At 35.3% G+C, this 26,385-nt stretch overlaps 1 protein-coding gene, 1 long non-coding RNA gene and 1 other non-coding gene across 5 annotated transcripts in view; 2 read left to right on the forward strand and 1 right to left on the reverse strand.

Annotated features, from left to right (window-relative positions):
• The first annotated feature begins 179 nt into the window (after window positions 1–179).
• On the forward strand, window positions 180–1,384 carry LOC142986379 (uncharacterized). The gene is made up of 2 exons (XR_012960358.1): window positions 180–368; window positions 1,008–1,384. It is a non-coding gene; the product is annotated as an uncharacterized LOC142986379 (long non-coding RNA).
• A 2,614-nt stretch (window positions 1,385–3,998) lies between these two features.
• The window catches only part of Sh (Potassium voltage-gated channel protein Shaker), a 519,456-nt gene continuing 497,069 nt past the window's right edge, over window positions 3,999–26,385 (forward strand). For 2 of the 3 annotated variants that reach the window (XM_076135281.1, XM_076135284.1), the window contains exons 1-2: window positions 3,999–4,152; window positions 4,927–5,305. In XM_076135281.1, the coding sequence (XP_075991396.1) occupies window positions 5,211–5,305 (95 nt within the window). In that variant the 5' untranslated portion in view covers window positions 3,999–4,152; window positions 4,927–5,210. The remainder of the gene's footprint in view (window positions 4,153–4,926; window positions 5,306–26,385) is intronic. The other variant, XM_076135282.1, reaches the window with a different exon arrangement.
• TRNAG-ACC (transfer RNA glycine (anticodon ACC)) lies at window positions 25,673–25,743 on the reverse strand. Its single transcript has one exon. It is a non-coding gene; the product is annotated as a tRNA-Gly (tRNA).

Here is a 26,385-nt window from a genome sequence, read left to right on the forward strand (position 1 = left end):
CTTTTTTTAGTGTTAAATTTCAAAATTAATTATTATTGTTTTAAAAGTTATGCAGTTATTCATAATTATGTCTTTTTTATTTTTCTTTAGATTTCAAACACTTAACAATTACCTACACAATCAAAAACTATATCTTGTATTTCAGAACGATTCATTTACTATGGATGTCAAATTGACAGTGGACCAGAGGCGCTAGTGTGACGTGAAAAAGCTTGTATTGATTTATACGAATAATAGACCGAGTCTATCAAGAACTACCCAGAATAATTTAAGATAATTTTGCACAAAAAAATATTGCAGTCTGTTAATAATAAAGATCTGATTTCCCACGGTTTTCCGACATCCAACACGTACATGGATTTACGTAAGTAAGTTTTCATTTCATTGTAAGTTTTTTCTAATAATGTACCTACGCATTGGTTGCCCGGTTTATCTTCAAATCAGTGTTAGTACGAGACAGGGTAGAGTAATTTAATTTCGCCTGTTGGTATAATGGTATGGATGTGATATAAGCTACACATTTCGCTATAAAAAATAAACGACAGGCCATGATGGCGTCTATAAAATCGATATTAGGCGTTCGTGGCCATTATGCCGACATGCGATCGTTTGGCCCATAATAATAATTGGATGTACAATAAATGTTAGTTAAACCCTTACTTGCAAATGGTTTCACCTGGTTTAGACAAGTTGGACACTGTTCTGGTCATTAGGTACTACCACTTCAAGGAGAATAGAAATGCTGAATGATATTAATTAGTTACTAACAGTCATAAATCTTTTCAATACATGAGAGAACCAAGGATGCTATATTGCCTACTATCAACATTTGTTTTTCCCTGGTTATTGTCCCACAGCTGGGATTGGGCCTTTGCCCACACTCTTTCTCTCTTCCTGGCTATTTGTCTCATATGGTGGTGGGGCATCCTTATACTCTTCCTCCACTTCACCCACACTACTGCAAGAAAAATATAACTGAAATTAATATAATTTTTTGTTGTTTTCAGATATATGGTGCAAAGAATAGTGCAGTAGTGAAGCTGACCCGGTAAATCTCCCTGGAAGAGGTGGTGAAACTGAAATATGGGTGCAAGATTCTTCGGAATAAATTGTCAAAGTGCCCCAATGTTCAAACATTCTACACCTGAGAAAAAAACAAATACCATGTCTGTGGTGAAAACGTTGTCTTACTAACAATTATTGTAATAAATAATTGGCGATTTAAAAGAGCATAGCTATGGAGGAGATATTAATCTTGTGGATTAATATCTTGAATTTTGGTATGTCACCATCATCAAATAAATACCTCTAAATATGTGTCAGTGTTAAATACTGGCATGAATAGCTTCAAACTAAATTAGTTTAAATAAAAATTATGCATAATTACTGGTTGTTTATTTTTATAACCCTTAGAAATGATAAACATGCTGTCTATCTAAACTATCATCAAGTTTTTCTTACGTTTGAATCCTGGTTTAGCAGTGGCATTGTTCTCAACGGAATATGCTTCAGTAAATCAATATTAACTTATGGAATTATTTATTATGGTGGTATAGCATATCATTGGTTGGTATAAATGTTCATAGCAAATCAAGCCAATATGCAGAACATGTTGAATATGCTGATTGATAACATAATATCCCGCCTTTTTCCCATAGGGCTGGGGGAGACCAAAGATCACTCAACAGTTGGGTCTAAAATGTTTTTGTGCTGATATGTTACCGGTCATCAAGCATTCAAGTACCAGGCAAAGAAAAGTAGGCAGGCCTTTTCTGTAGCCTCTCAAAGCGAAAAGTTCCAAGTGCAGTTATGCAGTACCGTAACTGAATTTGGCAAGGCCTCCGCTCCGCGTCCACCTCTAGGCATGAAAACCCACGTTTATATTAAGAGAGGTAAACAGATGTCAGGTAAGTAAAACAGAAATGAAAGAAATATTATTTTCTATACGAGGGAAATCCTAATCGTTATAGTATAACATTTAGGTACATACACTTGTTGGCTGTTCAACTAGTTATGACTAGATGGCGGCAATTGTCGTTGTGCTTTGGATGTTTTTGATAAAGTAATAATTACGTAGGTACTTTTATAAAATAAATGTATTTTAAAAACAATTGTTACTTACTTTTAATACATTCCCAAGTGCTGGTACCAACTGCCTGCCTTCTGATTTCAAAACGACAGTGGACATTTTTTCATTGTTTTATCGTAGGTATAGTTAAGGAAGCCACGAACAAAGATGTAGGTACCTACCTTCGTTACAAATATTCCTCTGCCCGAAGCCACCTGTATCATCTGCAAACGTCTGCAATAGATGGACGAAAGTCCGAGACCGACGTGCTCCCCAGAGTACGGAGACGCCCAGCGCAATTACAACAAACCAGTCAGCCATCTACAAAATAGCCGTGCTTATAGGCAATAGTAAAGTTCTGCTCTCTATTGTAAGCGGTCAACGATGCTGGCTGTTAACCGACTTAAAAAAGACGAGGAATGTACCTACCTACCTACTTGATAACGTTTATGCGTCAAACAGATTTTGAAAATGCTATTTTAGTAATGCTGGGGCTACATTAGCGGGCTATGGCGAATATTCGTGTTAACGCGATGAATGTGGCCGGGTTCATCGTGTCATCGCGTAGTATTCGGGCGAAGACGATGTAGTATCGAGAACCTGTCGGTAAACTGGCGCGAATCAAAGGGATTTTGTCGCGCCAATATTCGCTTAGGTGGCTACATCTACGTCAATTCAGTGTCGTCCAGACTTTGAAGCGAGACGGACGTGCATTTAATTTTTTACACTATGGAGTGGAGTAACGAAAAAGTGTTAGAATTCATTTAATTTTATGAAACTGAGAGTACAACACGAGGCACGATGCATCGCGTCAACTCGACACGAATCTTCGCCCGCCTTAATGTAGACAAGAACATCGCCCATACCCGAACACGATGTTTTTGTCGCGCCAACACCATACGAATCTTCGCTCGCTAATGTAGACCCAGCATAAGTAGTTTCAATAGTTCCTCGAAGGTATACATACCACAATCTCGGAATCGTACTATGAGATTCATGAGAAATTAAGAAGAAATTTGAGAAACAAAATTGTAGTGTCGATTAGAGACTTTAATAAATAAATAAATATTTTTTGGACAACTCACACACGGTCATCTGATTTCAAACTAAGCAGAGCTTGTATTATGGTAACCAGACAACTGATAAACATACTCATATACTTCTAAATATATACTTGTATAGATAAATTAACATTCAGGCTCAGAACAAATACTCGTGCGCATCACACAAATATTTGTCCCGGGTGGGTTTCGAACCCGCCATTTATGAGGCATTAATTTTTAGATGTCCCGTTTTATGGTATCTTCAAGTATCCTCACCAGTGTTATTCCTTCTCCTAGACCGGGTACAAAAGTAAATACCTACTTAACTTCTAAAAATGCTTTGTCATGGACCTAAAGAATAACAAATAATTTTGTTACAAGAACGAGTGTTCCTCTAACTCCGAAACGTCCAAATATTTACGCGAAACGTGTCACTACCTACGCTTACGAACAGTGCTAGAAAATAATGTTTTCATATTATGTAGAAGAGGAAGCAATTTAGTTTTTTTTTTCTCGTGGGGAAGTGCTTCAAGCCATTGAAATTGCTTAACACATAATTTAAGAAAATCTCATCTGTCCAAATCAACTATAACAACGATGGTTTAGAAACATAACGCAACTGTTAAAATAGCTGATGAAGCAGGAACCAATCACTGGATTAATCAGTTCGAATTTTCACCATTACCAAGCTATTAAAATAAAAAAAGCATATTGTTTCCGACCGGGAAATTATAAACGACGTTTAGTTTTCATCATATTTGTCATCATGCCAGTGTGTAGTTTTAGTCTGTAAATTATATCGATGACTAAGTGAGGGTAGTCGCAGAAACCCGAGATATAATCGAAGCGACATTAAGCGGCCACAGCAGTCTACTCGCAATCAAGGCCGATGAAGGACGGCCGAAACGTTGCAATTCGAAAAGATGTCGATAGCCTATAAATTTTTATCAACTAACTGTTTGTGTATACTACTGTGTGTAGTCGTTATAGTTAAAAATCTTTAATTGTTGGAATTTTTCGTTTCAATATTCAATCGCAATCGTAAGTAACAACGCTCCTGTATTAAGTCTCGTACTCTCATACCCCCTTTATGATAGGCCCCGACAGTATAGTAACTGAAAAAATGCCTCAATTACGGGACAATGCTAGTATATTGAAAAGGCTTCTACAGAAAAGTATTAGTGATTTTTTTTTTTATATGGGTACTTTAAAACTCTCTTGCACTGTGAATGCCACTGGTTTTCGACACGTTGTGTTGTTATAGCTATTTTATCTTTAACCGTATGGCTTTCCACTAAATCTTTCACCGATTGTATGTACTACATAGGTATTCTTTATATTATCTCTAGTAAATAGAAGATGCGTGCGGTATTCTTTTTTAAAGAAAACTGCCAAAATCTAATTAGAAATGATTCGATGTTCTCTCATTATTATAAGAAATGTACCTATGTTCTTTGGCGTTTTCATTAAAATAAGTACATAATAGTATTTATGTACCTGTACCTACAAAAAGTCGTTTATAAGAAACTGAACACTGATTTCTTAATGAAAATAATAACTAAATATTCCAGAACTAAAAAACTAAGCTACACATGCGTACTAAAGAAAATTAACGCAATAAGATTTCGAAATTGATATCTAATTTAAAATGAAAGTCATTAATCCCACTGACCTAAAACGCGAAGCCAAAACTAAAACAAATTGAGTTAAAATAACTATTTACAAATCATTCATCGTAAAGCTTGAATGGTAAATAAATAGCTATTGATAATTACCAAGCGGTTCTTTAATTTAATTACCTACGCGAATGTGAAGACAAAAAATTGTCCAGTGTAAAAATAAAACTCAGCCGTCGCAGACATGTCGGTAGGACGCTCAGCGTGAGTCCAGGAATACTTTACGTATTCCCAAAATATTTTAAGATAACGCCGAAGCGCGCGCGCTCATCGGAGATGCGAATGTTCCAACGAAAAAAATTGTGCAAATTATAACATAAACATAGAAAAAGTGTAGTTTAGTGTAATTTAGTGTAAATAAATTAAGTGTTAGTGCACGCGAATGGTGATTAGTGCGAGTGTGAGTGCTGTGCTGCATCTGTGATGTTCGCAGGCGGCGGAGCAGGCTTTCAGAAGCAGTCAAAGCCTCCGTGGGAAAACACGAACTGCAACACTCCCACCGACATCCCTCAGACCTGGTAACTATATACTTTACATAATTATTTATAGTGTTTAAGAGCGGTACTATTGTCAGGCCAACACTCACTCATAGCTCGATTTTGCGGGAAATTACGCGGCTTCCTCGTTTTTTGCAAACATTACATATTATATTCTTGTATATTTTAACAAATGCAATCGTAATATAGAATTGAAGAACTTTTCATACTGTTGAAGAGAAGTGTTCTAATAAAATTATTTTGGTTTGCGAAAACTTATTACGATTGTTTGTCTGGTGTAATTTTATAATGAGGTTTAGGTCATGTTGTTATGACCAGTTTGTCTCAGCTGTGCGATCTAAATTGATATCTAAGTGTGCTCTAAATAATTGTATAATTTATACCGTTATTAATTTTGCTTATGAAGTTAATGTCAATTATAATTTTAAGAACCAATTTATTATTGTTTTTCCTGAAATGGAATAATTCGAAAGTGATCGTTCTGAAATACGTTACTTTGAAACGAAATTAGTAGTAACTGGTTACAACCCACAATAAAATAACCTCATTTTAAAAGTTGTGTTAAACAAACCCTGTATATCTTATGTAAGAATAAATAATCAAGAAGTTCATAAAAAACTACCAAAGTCAATGTTTTTACTAACAATATAAGTTTTTAAAACGTTTTTAATAATCACATCTTGGTACAAAATTTTCTTGAATCGCGAAGGACTATAATATACGAAAATACAATAAGCGTACGTAGAGAAGCCAAACGTGCAAACGTAACAGTCTTGGCATTGGGAATCGAACCCGCGACATTTTAATTTTTGCGCCAGACTGGTCGCACAGTTAGTTTTATTAATATTACAATGGTATTTAGACTAGTTCCGATAATAATACGCATTGACATAGTTTAGTGTAAATTCCGATGGAACTTATTAATAGTTCGCTCAACATATCAAAAGTTTATCACGAAATAACAATGTCTTTGTGACTATTTTGATATAAAAAGAAAGGTTTATAATCTACAATTGAGGCTTTTAAAATATGCAGGTAGTATGACTCCATCTTTGTCCTTGCGAAGGATATAATCTATTTCTCAACAAAAAAATATCAAATTTAGCACTGTTAGTTTAGATGACAAAAGGTGACAGACCGACAAATAAAATAAAACGTGTCTATTTTAGTGTTGTCAAAATCTTCAGCGTAAAAACAAAGCTTTAAGTAAAAAATAATACTTGATTTTGTTTTTCTTGGGTAACATTTTTGGGACATTAAGTATGTAGAATATTTCTCAGCCTTTCTCACAACTATGTTGGAGTGTGCTTCCAGTCTCAAGTAACTAGTCAGTAGTGATGGAGTGACTGACTATCGGACCTCTGCAACCAATTTAACTGGGGCTATAACACGATACCCCAGTATAAAGTAGAATATTACTATAGATATAAACTAAAGATAACTGTTCCAATAAGCACCAGGTACTTAACTTTTTTTTTTTTTTTTTTTCTAAGTAATTACATTAAATTTAGGGACTTTTATCTATATATAGATATGCCAGTCCCATTGTGACCATCACGAGGTACTTAACTTTAAATCTTACTTTAACAGCATTACAGTTATTTATTGCTAAATCTAATTATAGTAATGTTCATTATAATTTAATTATTATGTACGTAATCTTATTAAATTGGCACGTCGCCCTACATCGTGTTCGGTTGTCCGACACCTTTCAATGTGATTGTAAAATACGCGGTAATATTACGTTATTATAAAAAAAACTGCTGTCTGCGGCTTGGTTTACGTGAAAATATTTTCTGGAGTAAAATATGTGTTAAACCAGTTTATTAACTATCTGAGTTCCTATTTTATCTTTAATCATAGTCATTCAGTACTTTTTGATTGAAAGGGAAACGAACCATCCTCATAAACTTTTGCATTTATAGTTTTTTTTAACCTGTACCATTCCTAGGATAGGGTCTCCTCCCGAAAGAAGGATGGTTTAGGCCTTGAGTCCACCACGCCGGCCAAGTTCTGGAGGTCTTAAATAGGGAATGAAAGTTTATTAAGGGACTTTAAAATGATACTAAATCTATAGATTTAAAAGGTTACTTTAATAATCTTTAAATTTAATTAGATAACAATATCCGAAGGCAATAACTTTACAGAACGTTCGCCTCTGCATTGTCACGTTCACCAACCGAATCATCATCATTTACCCAAATTGATAAAGATATAAAAGGTATTATACACGGGACACGTCCATGTCGTCCATGTTAGAATGACAAATGAAATAACCTGTTAATATGGTAAAAATTGGGACTAATTCGATTTTACTAAAAAAAAATGTTATCAAAGCCTTTTTTTCTACTTGTAGACGAATTTTACTGAAAACATTTAACAGGAATTGAAGTAACATCGACCAACGCAATATAATTTGATAAAAAAAGTGTTATATATAGTATAATAGTTCACTATAGTGTAGAATTATCCAATTCTGTTCGCTAGCTCGTCATTTAATACTTGTAGCGCCATCTATGAGAGGGTACGTGACTAATCAAGCTATCCACAGTAGTCGTTGTATCGTAACTTCCCGTAAAATAGAGTAGATGGAGGATAGTGCATTTCTCGATAGTCTAGGAAACAAAAAGTCAGAATTTAAAAAAGGTCGCGGTGTCGATTACTGGTTTGGAGCTGGTTTAAGAGATATGCTTAGTTTGTTAAAGGAATCAGTTGAAAAATCAACATACCTAACTATTCCTGATTTTATTTTTCAGAGTGCTTTGTTGTCTATCACTACGTTTTGTCTTCGTTATTTGTTCGCAAATTGTCAAGCATAACATTAGAGCTGCACCCCGATTAATCGAAACAATTTGTAAGAAAAAGGCTTACAGTAAAGGCAAGGAAAGATATACACACGAAATAGACTTAATATTTAAACTAAGCAAAGAAATGTCTCCTTTTAGAAGGCTCTTAGAGAAGGCCTTAAAAAAAGTCTAAGAAGCTTTATTATAGAAGTTATGATAGAAGCTCTGCCTAGTCAGACACCTAATAGGCAATTCCAAACTGATTTGCATTCCCGGTTCAATCGACCGCACTTTTATATTAGTTTTCAATCGCCTTTAGAACCTCAATCACGAATATCTTCAAACTACTTAGCTACATTTTTTAATTTAAAACTTTCAAATATCGGATAGTTTTTTGTTGAAAACTAGTATTTGAAGAGTGAATAAACAGACAAACATTACTCTTAACGCTTCAAAACTGTTAATACCTCCCTGGCGCAGTGGTTGAGGCCGACACGCTGCTGCCATTCCGCCAGGAGGTCGTGGGTTCGATTCGCATAAATTAAATTTTCGCTTAAGTGTGTTTTCAAGAACTATTTGAACTTTTAGTTTTATTTAAATGTACTTAATATTTATTACATTTACGGGGTAGTATTCCTAAGCGCAAGATCTATTCATTGGCGACCAATTATAATTGTTAGCGCTGCTATTCGGGTAAAACACAGACAAGCCACGAATTTTTGGAATGGGAAATTCCCACCATAGTTAACACTACAGATATATTATCACAGCTGCTATCTATGTTATAATGTGCAAGAAGCAAACAAAGTTTCAATTGGCGACGTCCCAAACACGACGTAACCACTTTTGGTCCATATGTTCGCGGGTTCGACGTCCGCTCTAGTCTTAACTGAAATAGCAGACTGTGCTGTATATATCAACAGGAATTTGTAAAATATCAAAAATCTTTCATTATATTTCAATATTAAATGCAACGAAGTCTTCAGGTTTTGTCTTAGGCTACGCTTGCCCCTTCGCGTACGTCAATCGAGCGAACCATCGCATCGGTTTCATGTCACATAGAATCACCGTGCACATCAGCATTGCTGTGCAGTGGCAATTTTCTTGCTACATTTATTCCTACTTGTCACCCCGGAGGACAGTTTTAGAGATGACAACTGGGAATATACCCGTAGAACGACCAAAAACAACGTCAGCGTAGGAAGAGAGAGAGAGAGAAGAAGTAGGAAGTAATCCTTAATCCTTATGTCAAAGTTTTGACAGCATAACGCTGTGGTTATTTGAAATATGTGTGAAATCTAAAATACACATTTTTACTAATTATTGTATTCTTTAGTAATAATTTATATACAACACTTCAATACTTTAAAAATCGCAGCCCTAATTACACACGAAGCAACTCACGTGAACACAATACCTTGAATACCTAAACCATTGCAACAAGTAAACCGTTGTATTCGTACTCTACCGTCAATTAATTTGTCAGAGAATGCGCGGTTGAAAGGGGCACTTCAGTTTCCTTCGCTGTAAGGACTAAGGAGTATAAACTATAGTAGAATACCCACACAGCTTTGAAACAAATTGACAGACCTTTGACCACAGATTGGAAAGCCCAGATATGCTGGGTATCCTTTGCCGTGCCACATATTGTTCTTGCTAGTGAAGTTTAATTTATTACAGTGTCCAGCGCAGATCGTAGGTGAAACATATCTTAAAATAGACATATTACCATTTAGATAAGAAATTAATAAACGGTAGTATTTATAGTGGCTACTGTTGAATAAAATGCGGTTGTAAATGTGACTGAGTGTATATGATATTTTTTGCAGCATTGCTTTTGACTATGTTATACCAAATGAATAAAGGCTTATATGTTGTGTATTTATGTACATAATATGTACAATTTAGCTTTAGCTATTCCGAGTGAAGCTGGGACTAGGCATAAGTTGGCATATCAGTAGCATCGTACAATATTGTACAAAACTTTTTACTACTTATCGTTTGTACAATATCCATACAACTTTGTAACGCCAGAGATAAGCTTAGAGGTCAATGTTAACACTTCTAAATTAATCAGTATTAATTAAAATATGTATATTTAATGAAGTAATATATTAATGAGTGCTAGGAATGCATGTAGTATGTGATTCGTGACTGAAGGACAGTTTGTGGGCGGTATAATGCGACAACGAACACGCCACTGCATCTAACTTTATGGACTAATGGGTTAACTGAAATTAGGTGGGAAACAGGACACGTGGTACTTGACTAATGTGTGCCAGATTTATACTCTTTGCCTTGCATAAATCGACCACTAAGATAAAAATCATAATCACCATCGGCCTGTGTTCATCTATCGCAGTTTATTCAGGTGGAGTCAGAATCTCGTGAGTTATCACGAACGAAGAAACATCTTCGTTCGTTATAAAATAAAAATATAAGCTCATTAACAAGGTCTTCGTAAAGACTATTCTCAAATGATGTTGTAAGTTCGATCTGATCGCTAGAAAGTTTTAAGGTTTCAAATTCAAATACTGAGTAACATATTCAATAAATACATAATATAAATTATAATTATGGCTAATTTTCAGAAAAACATTTAAGTAGGGTCCAAATCGGTCCATGAATCACTTACAATATACATGTTCCTAAAGTTTCGTACTTATAGTAATCATGAGAATCAATGACGTTATTAAGTCATTTCCTCTTTCGTTATTCGTTACCACAGTATAAATCTCGTAGATACAGATAGCATCCACAACAAAAGGCAGATTTTATCTTGAACGGTTTAAACACCACAACTGCTCCGTAGAACATTTTCTTGAATGGCATCATGGTGTGAATTTTTAGACCACAGGCCTCGTAGCTTTGAATTTTATTTTAAGCCATAAGGCCACAAGGAGAATAGTAGTAGAATACTTATCGTAGGAACTACAGGGACTCTACTGTAATTATAAAATTGTAATGTGAACAACTATGTTTCCGCGTAGCACGTATTTAAACGCAGAACACAAATTTTAAAGTTCACTCTACTGAAAAACTAAAGGGCAAAGGTTACATTAGGATCAGGCCAGATTCCTGAAAAAAATACAGTAATAGTGATGATGTGCATAATTTTTGTCAATGCAACCCAGTAGTCAAGTTGTTTTCTTCAAAACTTGATTAAGGTATTGGGATTTTAGAAATTGGATAGGAATTGGACGATGACCATTGCTGGTGACAGACGGACAGCGGGAACTTCGTCTAATAAGATACAGCCTGTTCACAGACAGGCGGACAGACGAACAGAGAATTCTTAGTAATACGGTTCCGGGTTTTTGTACATGTAGCTAGCAGAACTGATTACACATTTTTATGAATAACTAGCTGACCAGCGCAGCTTTGCTCACGCTTTCTTGTTTTCATTTAATACCGTTCACGAGTTTTAGCTTCATTAGATAATATATAGAGACATAACTTAGAGACTAACGAACATCAATTCATTTATATATATGTTACTGTAAAAGCCCGAACGGTGGTAAATCCTAAGATTTTCCGGTATAACCTAAGATTTACCAACTCGCAATGGTAAAAGTCCGAACAATTCTTTTATTTCGAACTTTTACCTAATTTCACTTGATGATGTCGAGATGTCGCCGGAGCCCCGCTTCGCGGGGCTCCTCCTTCTGGGTGGTTAAAAAAAAATAACCACGAAGGCTAAGGTGGGAGCTTCGCTTCGCTCGCTCCCACCTTAGCCTTCTAACCTAACCTACCCATGTCGCTTTGCCCAAAACTCCTTCTTTATAACAATGTCACAGTATATAATTATACCGTGAAATAGTTATAAACATAGTTATGGAGGAGGATTTTTTTATATATCGTAACATAGTTTTTAAACTCTGGCTTGTCCGGACTTTTACCATTGAGAGTTGGTAAATCTTAGGTTTTACCGGAAAATCTTAGGATTTGCCACAGTTCGGGCTTTTACAGTAACATATACATAGATTAAAAAACATCACACAAAAAAAAATCTGCTATGAAAAGGTCATGTATGCCTTTCCCCTTATACGCGACACAACTCCACTCGTTAATTTATGAACGCAAACTCGATACTAATTAGTCGAGTTTGATTTAACAGCGCTGCGTCGGTTGCAGCACTTGCATTGTACATATAGCAAAGTCCCCAAGGAGACATGATACATCAAATTTTGTACACGAAACTTACAAGGAACACGTTGTTACCGAGTTTCTTCTGCCTTTGTCAATAGTTTTAATTAAGTTTGTTGCGAATAAGACATGTTACGCAAATTATTTTCGGGGAAACTAGGCTTTAACTAGTTTTCATTAAAAGAGTCGCTCTTCCTGATGGCAATTTCTACAAACTTGCGTTTTTCGGCACTTGATTGTGTAGTTTCTTCATTTGTTATTATTGCTAAGAAAGCTTTGAGCGGTGAATCTCTTACTGACATGAGATGCATGTACTTCCTCATCTGAAGATATCACGACTGGGTGTGAATTACAATATTGGAGCCTGTGTTTATCGTTACACACATAAGTTTGTATTAATTGACTGGTATCAACTTGGACATACGGTTTTAAGAATCCATTTGACATAATACTAGAACAGGTAGGAAGAGTAAAAACCATAGCTAGCAAAAAAGTACAACAAAACTGGCGCGCGGTTTAAACTAGGAGCATAATTTGTGTCAAGCGTTCTCGTTAAATTGTTTTGCAGTATGTCCCATGCCTTCACTCCAAATACCATTAGCCACGTCAAATGCACCACAACGGAGTCAGTAGGGCAATATTGATCGAAAGTTATTTAAACACACTCGCAGAAAAAACAGCATACTTTTGCTGTTACCGATTGCATGGTACACCGGCCTCGCTATATCCCTGACATAGTTTGTAGACAGCTAAGTACATTGTCACAAATTAACCCAGGAAACTCTATGACGTCAAACCTTACAGAACTATTAGCCATACAATAACGGCTTACATAAATTGTTTGTTTCACGTTAAATGGTAATTGTGCACGACTGCACGTCATTGTAGTAACAAAGGCTAGTTGAAGATCTTTTGAGCTTATTTTTTATTTTTATATGGGATACTAAGGTAAACGTTGCTGAAGATGAGCCATAGATAGAGTTTAACTTCCGATATTGATATGCTATCCATCGATAGATTTATTTATCGTCAGTAGAATTTTGACAGATCTTTCATACAAAAGGTGTTAGAATTAAACTGAAGATAAGCATATCAAACTGACGCTTATAGAGAAATATATAATATGATTATGTTGGTATATTCGGCAAACAGTTAAATTTCTTATAACAATGTTAAAATATGGGAAGAAAGAGACGGTGTAAGAAGTTTATATTCCAATGTATTTTAGTTCCGTCGAATATGATGTTGTTCAAATGATCTCCTTAAATAACAGGTACCAAGAATATTCTTGTCCAGCAAAATAAGATATGAAAATACTGTAGAAATTGCAGCAATTCCGTATTTCCTTGCAGATGTTACAGGAAGTAGTAAAGCTGTGAACTCTAAATTACATTATTGGCTAGCTTGTTAGCATGTCTCGAGCTCGGAGTTTCTACTGCTGCAAATCAGTTGCATCCTGTCAATATAACTAAGAGACACATTAGAGCAGTTTTCACCAGTTTTTATAAGTTTCGATTAGTAAGTTAATCTATACGAATTTAAACTCTCACGGCTTGTGCAGCGGGTCTTAAGCGCGATTGAAAATTGAAGGTTATCATAGATTATTTGTGTACAATATTACGTAACCTTCGTTATACATAACACGAGAGCAAGTGAATTTTTGACACGTATTTTCATACGTTTTCTATATCTACCAGATGTGCAGGATATTAGGCCGTGCTTGGCGATAAGAAGTAGATTTGCTTCTACATTAAATTACCAATTTTACAAGGTTTTTAACTATAGTTCTTAGTTCTTATGTGTACCTACCCTATTAAAAGTGTAAACTAGCTGAGGAGATCCGTTGAGACTTATTTATCAAGAGCTTTTAATGATGTCCTTTATTGTGAGCAGGTACCATGGAAATACAAGACAAAATTGTAAAATAATTTAATTTGTGAAATTGTTTCGTGAAAACATGGTTTTGTGCAATTTGATTTGCCCATATCTAAATCTAGTAGCCATTGCGTACGTTGAAAAATTGCTGCTTAGTATTTTTTTTATTGAGCGCAGTGGTTAAGGATGTCGCCACGCCACTACCAATATGTTGGTAGGTTGTAGGTTCGATTCGCACCCGAAACAAATATTTGTATGATCCACTGATAGTGTTTCTCGGGTCTGGTTGTACTTTGTGTCCAAACAAAACCTATAGGAGGAGGTCTCATAAAACAAATCTTCTTCTTTTATATTATAATTTCTCACGCTTTCCTCCCTTAACACTTATGGTTTGAACACCTAATCTATTATTTTCTATAGCTTAAAGTGCTGAAACCTTAGAACCCGAATGATAGTGCTGAAAGAGGAATATTTCTCCCAGCTTTTTGCTTATCTTATCAAATACATTTGACCGCCAGATTAGCTAAACTCTCACGTAACAAGTAACCTATATTGAGATGAATATTAACCCGTAAACGCTCCGGACATAACTCAGGCCATGTCCCAACTGTCCTAATGTTGAATAGTTTTAACGACAAGAACTGCGCTAGGATTACAAGTTATTTTATAAGTGGCTTATCGTTGCAGTTAGACGGAGTTTTTACATGAATGCACTTCTATCGCCTTTGTGTGGTGACTATGTGTTACGTACTTCGGGTGAGATTAGAAAGAAATTGCAAGAGAAAATAAAATTCAGTATTTTGATAATTTAAAAATATACGGTTTTTTTGTTAAACGTGGTGTAAACGTGTGCGTAAAGTATTTTTAAGTTTATTAAACGATATATTGAAAGTTAACGCCCAACTTTCAATATATCGTTTAATAAAAAAGTTTTCTTTGTATTTTTGTATTCTCTGTATGCGTCATAAAATAAATACTCAAATAAAAAAAAATGCTGGTAAAGCCAGCGCTAGGGTCTATAATTTCGTCAACTGCATGCTTTGAGACAAAGATATTCAAAAGAAACTTGTACAAAACGCTTTAATTAAAAATCTTTAGTTTTCTTACACATTTTCATTCATACCAGTTATAGTATCGTACGTCGGGATATATCCGTAATAGTTATACAATGTCTGTTCTGCTTCATGTTATCGCAGTTTATGCTTTTTAGCGAATGACAAGCTGCGGGTAATAATCTGACCTTTGCTCTGTTTTAGTTTTACAGTTACGAGAAACGTTTCAAGGAATGTTTTGTGAATATTTGTGTAATCTTACCTGTGCTTTTTTATTCGTCGTGGGTGGATGACCTAGTGTTATACATACAGAACGTTTGTAAGCTTTGAATAGTAACTTTTTTTTTTTTTTTATAAAGACAACTAGAACTAGAACTAAGTATGATTTGTAAGTGATAATGTTAGTATGTGGGTACTTCAGTTGAGACTCTGATATATTTTTTTTGCGTAGAAGGCAACTACCGCACTAAGAATTGCTCTTGTATCGCAAGGACTTTCACGAATATACGAACAACGGACGAAAAGTACAACCAGTCGAAACCACTATTTGTGGATTGCTCAAATATTTGTTTCGTCTGGGAATCGAATCCATGACCGCACTGATACTGGCGAGGCGACGACTGCGTTGAGGATGATTTCGGTTGTAAAACATTTACTGATACAGAGACTGGTAAGATGTCAAGTCAATAGTAAAACCCGGAGCACATTTACAAACAATCAGTTCCTATAGATTTCCCTTACTTTTAACCATTGCCCAGAGGTAGGAAGGTGAGGTTGTAGATCTTCGTGCTTCGGAGAGCACGTAAAGCCGTCGGTCCCTCCTGACCTCTTACTAGTCGTGTCAGTTATCTGTCCCAATAGGCTAGAAGAGTGAAAGAATAAAGAGTGTACACCTGTGTATTGTGCATACACGACACTATACACAAAGTCCTGCACTTTTGGTCAGTATCAATGTAAGGGGCTGTAGTCGGATATCGGAAAGCTGCCGTGAGTTTCTTGCCGTTTCTTCTCACGAGCAACTGCTTTTCCGAAACGGTGTTAGATAAGAAATATTTTGACGATTTCAAATACTTGTTAAAAGTTTATGAAATAAAGCGTATTTGACTTTGAACATTATTATTAAAGGCATTATGAGTAAGAGAGAGCTAATTACTAATCTTTCAAAGTACCATTTCGCATCACGAAGTCGCGATGTTCGTTCACATTAATCTCTACTGGCAGATGCAACCGCACAAATGTGGTTGTAGGCTCGTCAACCAAATGACGTCCGTGGTTTAATGCACATACGAGACCAATATATTCGATCGACTAATACTTTTAGTTGTATTTGTCTGATTCGATTGTTTTTCTACAGACAGCTAAATATACGAGTATATAACTCAAAGGTGGAATGACATAGTGATCTATCAACGCACAGCCCAAACCACTGGACGGATCAGGCTGAAAGGCAGGTAGATATTATGACGTTGATATCCGCTAAGAAAGGATTGTGATAAATTCTACCCTAATATATAAAGATAAAACAGGGGATTAAAGTGTGTATGAAAATTCTGTCATTAGTGACAAAATCAGCGGACTAAGTCGCGCGCAAAGGCTAGTACATACATAGAATCACGTCTTATTCCCAGAGGAGCAAGCAGAGACAGAAAAACGCCACGCGGTCCCAACAAACTTCCCTTGCACAATTCACATTGTTTTCCTATTGATTTATTTCATGATGTTTGTCATCCAAAGATTATTTTTCTTCCTGCAATCGGTTCAAAGAGGAATCTGTTTAAAGGTGCGAATAAAAGTGTGTATGGTAACCTAATTATGACGTAAGACATATTTTTTGGACAACTGTTTTTGTTTACCACAGTTTAAACACGTAAGAACATAACACAATGAAAGCTGGAGTGAAATATATAGAAGGTAACGGCGAGAATAGGTTTTAAAACGTAGACACTATAATTAAGAGCGAAAACTACGAAACTTTAATTCGAAACCAGTCATTATTGTATAATAATGCAATAGGAGTGTTATTGTTTATTACGTTTGATAGCCACAATTCTGTTCATTATTACTTTTCTAAAGCAACGGTGAGTAGTATGTTATGTCAAAGCTGCAGTGTACTGCATAGTGGCTATCAAATTGACGTAGGTACTTCGTCAATTGAGGTACGCAATACGCATGCTGGAAATGTAACGTAGTATCAGTATTTCATTAACACGTTTCGGTACAATTGGAACCATCTATTATCGAAAGTTTTACATTTAAGCTTTGTACTGCAAAAATAGTTTCTACGACCCCTAATTTTTTTAGATAGCTAGCCGGTTGTCCTTTGTTGTTATTTTCGTGTGTCCACTGTCCACAGAGCGTCCAGATTCGTCTTGTCTAGATTTAATGTCTCTGCATTAGTAATGTCGGACGGACAGACTGGAAATAATTATTTTTAGCCTGAATCCACTTATTAGTGACTCAATTATTCAATGCTGTCGGATGCCACGATACAATGCGCCGTTTTCAGCCCTGGCGGCTGGTTGAGGAACTAATGAGATTCTGATAGCTGTCAAACCTGTCAACGTCATATTTGTTGCGACATCGTAGTACAATAAAGCTATCATATTTTGGCCAAGGCTTAAGTTTGACTGCATTTTTGTTAATTTATTGGTAAATTGCTAAGTAAGACAATAATAATGCGAATGCTGATTGAATGACACAAGATTCAATATCTGCTTGAAGATCATTATGTATTAGAGTATTGAGCGTAGAAATTCAATAAAGCTGTTAATCTATACAAGTTAGTTACAGAATTGAGTACGTAATTATATCTGTCCCCAAAATTGCATACTCAATGACACAAATATCACAAAAATATTTGTAAGCAAAATTTTCTACCAACCGGTAAACAGCCGTAGTCTCTGCCTCTCGATTATTAAAACCGATTATTAATCCACTACACCTTTCAAGGAAAACAAACCATAAAAAAACTGTTATTGTTTCCACTAAATAGCGTGCCGTCTACCGTCAAACGTAAGAACTAGCACAGACAAATAACGTGTGTGCAAGCAAACCTATTTTTGCATCGGAAATACCGACGAGTGTGCGTTCAATTTTACTATTCATGAAGCGAAATGTGATGTTTCTTAGGTCAAGGGTAATGGAGTCGGTCCTATTTCAGAGGTGTGTTAGGTTCGTTTAGATGTTTTTTTTACTGAGATGTGGATGTGTAGTGAAACAGTTGTGGTTTTTCCAGCGTTTGTTTGTTGGGAGTTCGTGTATTGATTGTTATTGTCGTTTCTTAAGGGTACTTCGACTGATTTCATTTGTGGCGTTTTTGTTGTATTGTTAAATGACGTTTTTTACGAATACATTATTATGTATTCGTAAAAAACGTCATAATTTGTCCTTTATTCGTGTTACATTATATGTAGGCAACATCAAACATATCTAACTCAGATATCAATAAAAAATATTTTTCAGTTTCAGCATACTTTTGCTACTGGTAAAATTGTCACCGTCAGCATAGTTTTTCGCAGTTAAAATTTGAATAGAATTGTAAAATTTTCAGCTCGATACGACTATGAATATCTAGAGTCTGGTGCAAACTTTTCTCACCTATTGTCTGTTAACTGGTGAATTCAACAGACTTGTACAATACAATATTTAAAACTGGATATCGAAACTTTTCGTAGGGAATTCACGCTGTTAGGACATAGCTTTTGTGCTTGAGGCTGGACTCCACGCGTATTTTACTGCGCTACTATCAGCAAGAAATATGCAAGCAATTTGTTAAATATGCCTATATAATTGAGGATGAATGGTAAAGATGATATATAAGTTACTGCCACTGAATTTACTTTTATTTAGTAGGTTTGGTTTACGTTGACTTTGTATCGAAACTAAAGAAATTATATTTATTATTTTATTAATTATAAAAAATTGTATTTCTTCTAGAAGGCTTGCAAAGTTTCTAAACCGCACTTGGCCAGCGCGGCGGACTCAAGACCTAACACTTCTCGCCCGGTCGAGAGTAGACCCTTGCCCAGCATTGGGACATTAATGGGTTAAACAGTTCAATGTTTTTCGCATTTTTGTTGCTTCCGCTTTGTTGTAGCTTTTCAAAATAAAAATACAAATGCAAATGTAAATCTTCTACCATATTGATCAAACGTAATTAACATTAGTGACATAATTTTGTTCAACGACTTACGAAAACAAAAATGTAAGTTTGTAAATTTTTGAAAATGTCACCAACTTTTCTTGTGGCCAGTACTTCGCCAGCAAGCTCTACTACACGTTGTCCAACAAGTTGTGGAACAGTTTGAAGGGGAAATTCTGTTTTATTCTGTAAAAGTCGATGGTGCAGTTTTAAGTTGTAAGTTTAGATGTATATGCGAGGCGATAGAGGAACTTCTGCTGTACCTTTCCTTATCTAGAACTTTCTATTGAATATAATGATGCTGGTTTAAAAATTCTTCTGTTTATTTTTCAACTGACAAGTTCGGTAATATTAGTGTAAGTACGTCTTACACTACATTCTGGTTCATAACTACAAGAATAAGAATCAGTCCCGGTTTCACTACTTCTGAATTAGGTGGGCAGACTTAGACAATTGGTTACATACATTTGCTGTCACTTTGCCCATCAAAAGAGTTGTCTGTGCTATAAGTATAGATTGTGAAACTAGTTTTTAGTAAATTCTTCGTCAGTAATTTTGCGTTTTATTGCTTTACTTGTAATTATAATTACTGTTTTTAATTCTAACATTTATGACTACGTGCAACGAAGGACACGTCAAAAGTACTTCGGGTGGCTTGAACAACTATGAGATTGTCTAAGTATATATTATTATTATAATAGCAGTAGTAAATATCTTCTTATACCTACGGATAAAACAACTGTTTTGTAAAACCCTGTACTATTTAAATGTATCATGATTTAGCTAACATGCTAGGGTTATTCGGTAGTAGTCATTAGTTTTTGTTGCGTGATTGTAACTGGACGCACCTTGAATGCCTCTCCTTGTTATAACATATGTTAATGTATCACGAATGTACAGCGAGAAATGAAAACTGTACACCGGTGTGATGATTTCCTTTTACTATAGATAACCGGCTAGTTAAAAAACTGTATACCGGCTGGTTAAATATTTTTGGACAACTCACACACGGTCATCTGATCCCACTAATTAGAGCTTGTACTATGGTAAGCAGACGACTGATAAACATACTTATTTACTTCTAAATACATACTTATATACATAAATTAGCATCCAGGCTCAGCACACATACTCGTGCTCATCACACAAATATTTGTCCCGGGTGGGATTCGAACCCGCCACACGCGGCGCCCCGGTTATTGCGGCTAGGTGACCACTTACTAATCCACTGTGCCAAACGTGCAGTTTACACATTCACTATTTTAAACAAAAGGCATCCGGAGTGGTTTTAAGCTGCGGAATTCTAAAGGTAAAAACTGAAATAAATATGTCTCCCTTATCTCGATAGAGGCGTCACCTGCACCATGTATTTTATTCTACCTTTGTGATGATTCTGTCCATTAACCTGGGAGTATTCTTTTATGAGTATAAAAATACATTGAACAATTAGCGTAAAGGTTTTTTTTTCAAAACAAACTTAAACTAGGAAGTATAAAAACGAACTTAAAAAATAAGAGGGCTGGTATCCTCGTAAGAACTGTTCTAATAAAATTACAGGTATTCGTCACAATTCCTTTACTACGCGTACAAGCAATAGTTTCTCTCTCATTACAAGAAGAGATCTCTAAAGTAGAACGGTAACGGGCCCCACTTTAAACAAGTGATGTAATAAACCTAATCTATCTTTATTTCTCAGAAAGAAGAGTTAAAACAGAACGAAAGACAATTACGTACGTTAAAAAGCAAATATTATAACAGATTCGCAGAAATTATAAATGGTCCGAGAATAGTCCGAGTCCTAAAATAACAGGCGATGATTCAAACAAAACAATAAAACGTATGGTTTGGTTAAAAATTGTTCAAGTTTTGTGGATTTTTAACGATCTATAAATCTTTTAAACGCTTATGGCATGTTGCAGTTATGGCGAATGAGCGAGGTCTGGCCACACATTGCCCAATGTATGGTAGAGTAAGAGAAGATATGTAAATAGAAGCTTTAAAACCAGTTTTAGCTAGATAGCTGATTTTTTAGGACTACTCCTGTGTTAAGATTGCTATTGTGTCGCGAGAATTTCTGCAAACATACAGCAACGGACACAAAGAACAACTGGAAATAATTATTTATGGATCGCATAAGTATAGGAATCAGACCCACAACCTCTTAATGGACTGGTAGTGGCATGGCGACCAGTGACTGCCTTTTTGTAATTTATGTAACTATATTTTGTAGTTTAGGATATTAAGCCCCGTATTTTTTTAAGTTTCTTGCAGTAACAACTTTATGAGCGAATGTTATTCATTTTTAATTCCACTGCTTATCAGTTCCAAGAAATCAAGAGGAAACCAGAATTGGGAAAATACAGAATAAACAATACCAAGCACTTATATTAAACTACAAAACAAGAACGTAACAGTGCAGCTTTCCTGCGCTTTTTAATCATGAGCCACAATCCACCCTTCAAGGGCAATGACCTTCAAAACTTAAAGAGCCACTCCTCACAAAGTGGTCCACGTCGAAACAACAGAAAGTGGCTCATACGGTTACGAGCAACAGCTGAACGGTATGTGGGTCATTGCCATGGGCCTGCAAATTAGCGAGTTGCTTATGTAATAAGTTTGTTTGAACGTTTGTTTAACGTATTTTCCAATTTTCCGTAGGAGTGATCCGTTTGTGTTATAGAAGTGGATATGAAGTGGATATGCGTAGTAGTCGTGTGCGTGTTAAAACGTTTTAATGTTTGCATTTATTGGATTATTAAGAAAAGATATTATACAAACTTTCCTGCATTTTATATCGATTGAAATGTCATTGTGTTCCCCGCTATTTCTTAGTGTTTCGTATATTATGATGTTTATTAGGTAAATGATCTCCCAAAATACATTTTCGCCAGAAAGCTTGTGTCTTTAAGCTATACCAATAGTGTTGTAATATTATGTAACATTAAATTTCTGTTTTGCTGTTAATTCCTAGAATTCGTCTTCAAACAGTTTTCCAAAATCTGCATGCCGTCCCTCTTTCAAGTAAGGTATTCTATGAACAGTATGAACTCCATACATTAGCAAAAGGCAAGCAACAGATAGTTCTAAAACCTCAACTCAATTTCAAATATTACACAAGTCAAAGCGCAACATTGAATACGATTTTCTGAATTCTAAACATATTCTAAGCCATTTAGAGATGAGCCGACGCAAACTCTAGACCAGGATGAAAGGGTACTAGTTACACATGGAAATGATTCAGTCAGTGGTCAGTTCCGTCAAAGGCTCTTTCAACAGAAACAGATACGTGGACCGTGTTGAACCAGAGTTTCGTAACGTCGTACACCGGCGACGTCGATGGAGTGGTTCGCTGCGATGAGCCAGAATATTGACGAGATTTTTCGTAACGCATTCAAGACCCTATAGTTTTAAATCCTATTCCCATTATATGTACTGTCTATTATCTTGATTGAGTTTCTTTATTGAGAGGTGGTTCCTAAGATGTTACAGTCTAAGGTAGAACAAAGAGAAAACTGAGATATATTACGAGATTTTGAACTACCATTAAACCCTTGTTTTTCTACGTATTACACTACTTTGACTTCCATGTAGAGATGAACATATAAGTTGAAAATGAAAATAAGTAAATTCAAAAATAATGTTTCAATATACTCCTAGTTGGATAAAATGTCTACTAAACTTTTCAACAGCCAACATTGGCTCTAATTTCACATTTATTTTGACAGGATTTAGGATATATGCTTCCTTTTGAATGTTGAGTGATTAGTGCTCTGTCAAGTTTCAGTCGCAATGTTTGTGTTGGACAAATTCGGCCTGAAGGCTAAGTAAGTGGATTTGTAGACGAAAGTTTTCGGTCAAATGGACAGCAAACTGAAGTAGAGTTGACAAATAAGTCGATGCATAGTATTAAGATTTTAGACAATGTATTTTAATTTTTTTTACTCTACTCTCTACTCGTCACAGCATGTAAAATACCAAAATCTTGCTGTTTTCGGGATTTGGCTGATGTTTTCACAACCGGCCGTCTGTCTGTCTGATGTCTGTCTGTCTGACTACAATCCTCCCTGATAATCTTACGTTTAACAAGAAAGGAAGAGGGCAATTTAGGCAGTGATAGGGATGCAGATTAATGGTATAAGACTATGGGTTATTGATGGGTGACAGGACTGTGGAACAGCTGCAGCAGCTGTGTGGAAGAATTGGTAAAAACTGAAATGGCTTGAGTAGGTCGCAATCGCATGCCTATTTTCTAATCGGAAACACGCATTGACATCCATGACCAAAGGACATTATTATAGAGGACTTTATTCTTTATATTTGCTGGTGGTATATTAACGAACGTGTCCTCCGATTCTAAGCACGCTAGATCTAATAATTATATATAAAACTCAGCTTTCCTACTGTTCTGAAGGCCTGTTGTTGGTATTCGGAGTACAACGCGTGTTTAACATCACGCGACATTAACTGAGGGTAATAATTACCGGCAAGCTTATTTTAGATTTATTTTCTAACAAGAGGTTTAGTTTTCAGCTCAAAATTTTGATTTGATACATCAGCCTGAGAACTCTGTGCTCTAAACATAGTAAGCGTATCTTTGGAATTATTTTAGCAGATTCAAAACAACCTTAATTGTCGATAAGTAAGTGCATATACAAAATCTTCAATCTGCTAACGTTTTGAAACTTGTGGTTACTCTTTTTCAATGTATTGTTAACAATTTTATATTGATAATTTACAGTCACACAATCAACAGAAACATATATTCAGAATGACACAACCGTTTGTGGTTAGCCATAACAGCCATTGACTCTACAGGAACCAGGGAACTATATAACCAATTTTTATAGACCCTCAAAAACGTTTCAAAACAAACCATTACTAAAAAAGCAAATAATAACAATAAATAAATTCTATAACCAAAAAGCAATCATCATTGGGAGAAACGTTTCTACCAAAACAGAACGAACAAACATACGCACCGATTGCTCATTATTTTCTTCATGACATGCATTGTGTCCCCAATACTTGTCCCCACTCGTACAAGTAAATATCAACTATAAGCTAAAGGAATAAGGTGCATTTTGCCTTGTGTTTTGTCTTGTTTACGATGGTTGCATTATAATAATATTCCTGTTAAGATTTGTGACCGACTTACAGCTGTTTGGTTTGTGTAACGGGCAGAGACAGGTGGTAGGCATATAGAAATTACTTTATCTATGGGAGTCATCGGGAGTAACTGAACTAATTTTTATATTGGGCTGACGGACTGATGGCCGAATACCAAATTCAATTCCTGTATGAAACAATACATATAAGAATATTATGATATAAAATAAATGAAATTTTCATCCTGAACTTGTCATAGATAACTTAAATTTGATTACTAAAAAAGGCTCTTTTGTAATCAATTCTAAACAATTCACAGAAAATCTGCATTTAGTTGCGTTTTACCCGTACATACGTATTACTAAACTAAGTTAATTACCGAACGCGAAAATTAATATCAACTAAATGTAATTAACGAGAAACAGTATGGAGCACGTTATATTTATATTTATCATTTTAATGACTATACACTTCCTTCACTAACTAACATTATTGTGTTTAATCGTATAACTTAAGTATTTACAATATTTTTTATTGAGCCTAGACGCAATACACCGTCTTATAGCTGGACAAAGCCCCTAACTTTAGCTGCTAAACCTCCCTTAAAAACTAACTAAATAGATAGATAGATATAGAAGATACCTTACTAAACGGAATTTTGACAGTAGTTTTAATACATTTATCACGTCATTGTGACGTCTCTGCTGCTTCTCATTCACTTTTTCTTATGTAAGACACGCGCATCATCATCAGAAGGTCATCATTATTATTGCATTGTCATATCTTTTACCTTTACATGCAAAATTACTGCTCAATCTTCGGAAACTGAGTCAAATAGACTAAAGTAAAGAATGGATTAGCTTTTGTAAACAAGAACATAGATATTTTCCTCTTTTGATGACACAAAGTAAAAATATTTATTTAATTGTGTTATTACTTGAAAAAGCATGAAAATGCCATAAAAATTGTATGTCTAAGGCGGCTCGAGCCCGAAGCAAATCATTCAATATGTACATATGTACATAATAATTTGTTATAATAGAATGTCAGACAATAATTAAAATGAATATCTTAAAACAAATTAAATAATAATATTCTTCATTAAACTTAAAAATATAACTGAAAGGTAATTTATAAAAAAGTCATTATATTTCAAAGAAATTTCGTGAAGTGAAAGTTTCATTAAAAGAGAGCAAACTTTAGAAAATATAGATCAAAAATTGACAAAATATCAAAAAAATAACTAATAAAAAGCAAAAGGTTCTCGTCTGCTGATAACGGTTGCATCGGCCGGGAATCGAACCCGGGTTGCCCGCGTGGTAGGCGAGCGTTCTACCACTGAACCACCGATGCTACAAACACTTGACTATATGAAGCCTGATTGAACCGAAGTGTTGTTTCTACAGAAAGGTTTTTTTTTTTGAACAAGTGAAACTTTATCAACTACTGTTTTAACGAAACCGAACGTCAATTCGTCAATTTGAGAGGTTCCGCGAAGGCTTTTTAACAATAAAATAAGAATATTATAAAACTAGTTGGATCTATTACTAATGACGTTATTTATTCATTTAAAGCTTTTTCCATAATTTTAACATTAATAAAGTATTGTACTAAACTTAACTATGAATCTGTTGAATCTGAGACCATATTATTGATTTATCACATACAGTTATGTACTATATAGTGAGTCAGGTGTGTTATGGTGTGTAACTGTGTGTACGTAAATATGAACGACGGCCTCCACATATTATGATTCATAAATAGTTTTTTTTTCTGTTTGTATTTTGTGTCTGTTGTTTATATGTTTGTAAAAGTCCCTGTGACGTAACAGCAATTATAAGTGCGGGAGTTGTCTTTTAAAAAATGTGATTGAAGCGGGATGAGTTTGTAGCGATTGTAACAAGTGGCCTTCTTTGGTCTCACTCTGGTTTAATTATAATATATATAACATGAGGCTGAAAATACGAATGGCGGAACATGCCTACACTGTTGGGT

The sequence above is a fragment of the Anticarsia gemmatalis genome, chromosome Z (genome assembly GCF_050436995.1).
Source record: "Anticarsia gemmatalis isolate Benzon Research Colony breed Stoneville strain chromosome Z, ilAntGemm2 primary, whole genome shotgun sequence".
Taxonomy (NCBI): Eukaryota; Metazoa; Arthropoda; class Insecta; order Lepidoptera; family Erebidae; genus Anticarsia; species Anticarsia gemmatalis.